Source organism: Egretta garzetta, unplaced genomic scaffold (genome assembly GCF_000687185.1).
Source record: "Egretta garzetta isolate BGI_Z169 unplaced genomic scaffold, ASM68718v1 scaffold259, whole genome shotgun sequence".
Classification (NCBI taxonomy): domain Eukaryota; kingdom Metazoa; phylum Chordata; class Aves; order Pelecaniformes; family Ardeidae; genus Egretta; species Egretta garzetta.
In genome coordinates this window covers 2371232-2375996 of record NW_009260770.1, presented here as the reverse complement: position 1 = coordinate 2375996, position 4765 = coordinate 2371232, and the positions used below count along the sequence as shown (strand labels likewise).

At 42.4% G+C, this 4765-nt stretch overlaps 1 protein-coding gene across 1 annotated transcript in view; it reads right to left on the bottom strand.

Moving 5' to 3' along the window:
* Window positions 1-4761, bottom strand: part of MPPE1 (metallophosphoesterase 1) — a gene marked incomplete at its 5' end in the record, with an annotated part of 9680 nt that extends 4919 nt beyond the window's left edge. Inside the window, 5 exons of the mRNA XM_035901623.1 lie at window positions 486-594; window positions 2495-2575; window positions 3194-3297; window positions 3624-3732; window positions 4565-4761. Coding sequence (XP_035757516.1) covers window positions 486-594; window positions 2495-2575; window positions 3194-3297; window positions 3624-3732; window positions 4565-4761 — 600 coding nt within the window. The remainder of the gene's footprint in view (window positions 1-485; window positions 595-2494; window positions 2576-3193; window positions 3298-3623; window positions 3733-4564) is intronic.
* Window positions 4762-4765: the final 4 nt, after the last annotated feature.

The following is a 4765-nucleotide window of genomic DNA, read 5'->3' as shown; positions in this document are numbered from 1 at the left end:
GCGGCCCCCCCAGCCTGTGAAAAAGGGAAGGGGAAGGAAATGCAAGCAGCAGCTGGATTTGATGACAAAATACTGCAATTGGAACATTACTAGGCTATCGAGACAGGGCTGCAGTAGAATCGGGGAACTGAGAGAACAGGCTAGCTCGGAGGATACAGAACAGAACGATACGCATAAATACAAATGCAGGGGTTATTACGTGTCTTAAGTCAAAGGGAGGGTTACAGAACCTCTCCTGCCATGCCTTGGCAGTGCTGACAAGGAAGTTAACACCATTTAACACAGAGCAACACAGTTAATAGTTATGTAAAAATGGGAAGAGGCAAATGAGGAGAAGCAGGGTTTGCTAACAAGTCGCAATACGGACTGGAAGCAGATTTTTTTCAGGAGAGTCTTGGCTACATCCCAACTATTGCTGCAGTATCAGTCTTCCCCTCGCAGCAGCCGAGTTGCTGGCTGTAGTCAGATCTTTAATAAACTCTTACCTGCTGGGAGCAGTTCAGCCTGTGAGAAAGCGCCACGAGCTTTGCCTCTGAGGTACGGCAGACAGCACAGCCGTCCCCCTCCATGGCGACGCTGTTCACTACGACAAAGCTGGAAAAGAGCAGGGAGCGGGCAAAGGGAAGGGAAGTGGGGGGGACAGGAAAACAGCCACTATTCACGCACGTGTGAGGGGTAAACTTCGTTTTACAAAACGCGAGCTTTCCAACGTTGGACACAGCTCAGCAGAACGTGAACAGCTTCCGACATCGCGGGCTCCAAATCCTCTTGAGTACCCCTACTGTAGCTGCCTCTCTGCCTGGTAGGCTGCTTTATAATCAGTTATTAATTAGGTTGCACAATATACTGCATGCTATGCTTCATCCTTACACGTCAAGGTGGTGGGTTTGGTTTTTTTTTTTATATTATAATGGGTACTTAAAACCGGGATTCTAGGGGAATGGTAGAAGCCCCACTAAGCTGAATTCGGAGGGAAAGGAGAACTTGTTTCCCTCCCTACACAGGTTTTAGACCTCAGAGACATAATTTTAAACAATTTATTTTTTCAGAACAACTGAAAAGCAAAACTGCATTTGGCTGGCTACCCTGAAGGAGCTTAGTTTCATACTTTGTGGTCTCTCACACAAAAGCCAGGATTTTATTTATTTCAGAAAAAGATTTCCCTGTAGATTTCAAATCAACTTTGAACTTCTGCCACAAGATTCATACCTATTTAGTCACTCATTCAGGACTCAAGAGATACATTCCCAGTCCGTTTTACGGACATAAATGAGCCAAATGCCTCCACTTAAGAGATACTGGTCAAAATCAAAAGAAATTAATTCTCTTTTGTCAAACTAAGCTGCTTTTATACCATAGATATGTTATAAAACAGTTTATCCAGGAACATTTCATTAGTAATGCAGCTCATTTCAGTTCATGAATATGATACTAGGCGTACAACCTGCAACTGCACGTAAGAATTCTGCTGTGCTGTTTTATCAAAGGGGACATGGAGATATTCCTTAATAGCTGTTTTTTTAAAAAAGCTGAAATATATATCTAGAGGACCCCACATCTGCACGACGAACAACAGCATTACCCTGAGCGTTCATGAAGCCGATAGATCGTCCTAAAAAAAGACACACACCATTCCTAGAACTTTTCAGATTATTTTTCTTGTTTGCTTGATTAAGGGAACCAGTGTAAACGTGTAGGTTTTGAATTTTACATTTGCATGAGCGGTTATAGCCTGCCGGCATACGTGCCAAATGCAGAGTGGCAGTGGGGCTTCCCTTCGCGTATCGGAGGTTCAAATGCCTTTCCACAAACCCACAACTGCTTTCCTTCGCTGGGTTCCTGGGTGGTCTCTACAAGTAACAAAAGGGGACACGGCAGACAACTGCAGCCACAGACACACGACTGGGAGAACAAGCTCTGTAGCGAGGTCTGCCCTAAGCCAAAACCAGCTTGTGCCTTATTACCCCACCCTGTGGAAAAACCGTGAACAAGCAACTGCGGCGTTCCCAAATTCCTCAAACAGCAGTTAAGTCCCGCAGACTGAAGAAGTTATTAAAATTAATGAAACTCTTAACTTGTAAGCACGGAGGGGGTTTGTTTGTGTTTCTTTACTGAATCCTATTCTTCTATTACGTTTACAGCCATGGGTCATTACCAGCTGTAAGGAAGTAAAAAGGCAAACCAGAGAATTTGAATCTGACCCCATGGTACTTTTCCATTTAAAAGGAAACTGTTCCAATTCACCTAGCTCAAAGTACAGCTTCCACTCCACATCAGACTACAGGATTGTACAAAGTGTTTGATCTTTAACACATTACAAGCTAGATACAAAGTTTAAAAAAAAAAAAAAAAATAGGCTCGAAGTTAAGCATTCCCATACTATTTCATTAGAAATTCCACTTCCAATTCTCAGTTTTCATCACTCAGATCTGCTAGCTCAGTAATCACCACTCTAAACATTGAAAAAAAAAAAAATATATATATATATACTCACTTTATTCCTTTTCGAGTTATCAGCTTCCCTGAAGTAAAGTTGAAAACCTTTTCAAATCGATTTACCTTGTAAGTCGTCATTCTGTGTCACAGAGCAAAAATACATCTCCGGTAAGAAACCGGCATTGTAAATCATCCGACACACTTGCTTTACCATTTGTAGACCGTTTGTGCAGCTCGCTGCTCCATTATCAAGACCACATCACATTGATCCAGCGAACTCATGGGGATGCTCCGAGACCCACCGCGTGCTCTGCCCCTGTCCCCGCCACATCGGTGTAAGCAGAGCCATCGGAGCCGTCGTGCACCACAGCCCAGCGAGGGCACATACATCTCGGCTCCTCTGTGCCGAGATAATGGGCAAGGGAACGTGCTCACACAAGAGGCCCAACGCAAGGAAAAGCAGCGTCAAGACTTCTTTGCCAGTGCAGAAAGACCAGCTCTGAACAGCTTCACACGTGCTCAGAGAAGCACAAAAGTAGCCAGAAAAACTGTTCCAAAATGTATTCTTAGGGTGCACCATGCACAGATGGGTACAGTGTAAGATCCTGCTCCAATTTCCAATCCCTTCTAATTTGGTCAGGATCAAAAACTTACTGTATAAAGACGCAAGAGGCCACTCAGACACAAAACCAGTTACTGTATGCACGCCAATGTTCATTCTTGACACTTGCACGCTCCTTTCACTGATAAGACTTACTCGTAATGAAATCCAATGTCATGATTCCCAACGATAACCACTAGCTCAGTAGAAACTGGATACTTAAACATTTTCTGAAATCTCCTGACATCATCTGCCCACGCCTGCATGAAAAAAAATAAATGGGAGAAATTCACGCTGTTCGACAGTATCAAAAGAGACCACTAGTACATAATACAGAAGCACACACTCAGCGAGATGTTTACATTTTGTAAGTTTTATATGAGGGGGAAAAAGTGCCAAGATACTACCAAAAATGAAGAAGAATCACAACATTTCAACTCTTAACTAAAACACCAGAAATTCCACCAGTAGGACAATTATGTTAACATTAAACAAGGCCCTGCGTACCTAGTCTGCCGCCTTCTGCCATCCATTTCCTTCAAGAAATCCTCATTTTTTTGAAATAAGACAGCTGTTGATGTCATACCTGAGGTGAGCTCCATTTTCCTTCATCAAAGACATCTCCCAGAATAAAAACCATATCTGGCTGCAGTAACCATAAGGCAGTTTGGAAAGATCTCTCCATCTGCCATTCCCTGAAAGGAAAATACATACCCCATCATCACTGCCTAACTTCTGGATCCTCCACTCCAAATAACAGCCTGGCAGGAACAGGAAGATGGCTCCTACACACTGAAAGCGCTAATGTGAAATTCAAATTACATACTTAGAAATCATGTTTAAGTAGTACAATAGGTGCATCTTATCTGGTGGGTAATTCCACCACAACGCAGTCGGGACCAACTCATGCAAGAAGTAATACCAGCTTACTTATTTTTCATTACAATCCCATTAAACAGCAATTAATTAGAACAGTGAATTATTGCACATGTTTTACTATGCTATTGTTTCTGCAACGGAAGCTTGTAATGTTCATATGGCAGAATTAGTACTTTCAGCATTCTGCTTTTCCTTCCTTTAGACTCACAGAAGCATGGTTTTGTAGGCATAGGATATCTTTGTTTTTAAATGTGATTTTGCCTCAGATTCTTCTACTACAGGGACTACACTTCACCAGCTCCCTTATCTCTGCAACTAAAGGATTGAACTATCGGGACGTCCAAGTTACCTGGCTCATTTGTAAAGCATTCTATAGAAGAGTTACGTATGGGAAAAAGATGTCTGACCCATGGAAAATGCTCGGGCATCTTCACCCACATCCGACCTGAACATTCAAGGCTGCCCTGCCCAATCATTAACCTGTCAACACTGGTTTACTGTCCAGTGCAGATCCAGATAGGCAAGTCAGAGGCAGCACGCACGTTTCTTCTAAGTACCACAACAAAGGTTTTAAACAGCTGTCCCATTAGCTACTATTAAAAACTCTAAAACCAGGAATGAGATTATTCCAAAAAAATTAATTATTACCTTCTTAGCTTATCAAGCCAATGTCCTTTGATTTCACCAAGTAGGTGAGTATCGGCTAAAATTATGGCCTTGAGGACTGAAGTTGAAGTCTCTTTTTTACCTAGGTGAGCTCCACCTTTCACTTCCGGCCATCGACATTGAAAAATTACCACATAATAAATTAAAAATTCACAAAATATTAACACTGAGCTGACAAAGCAC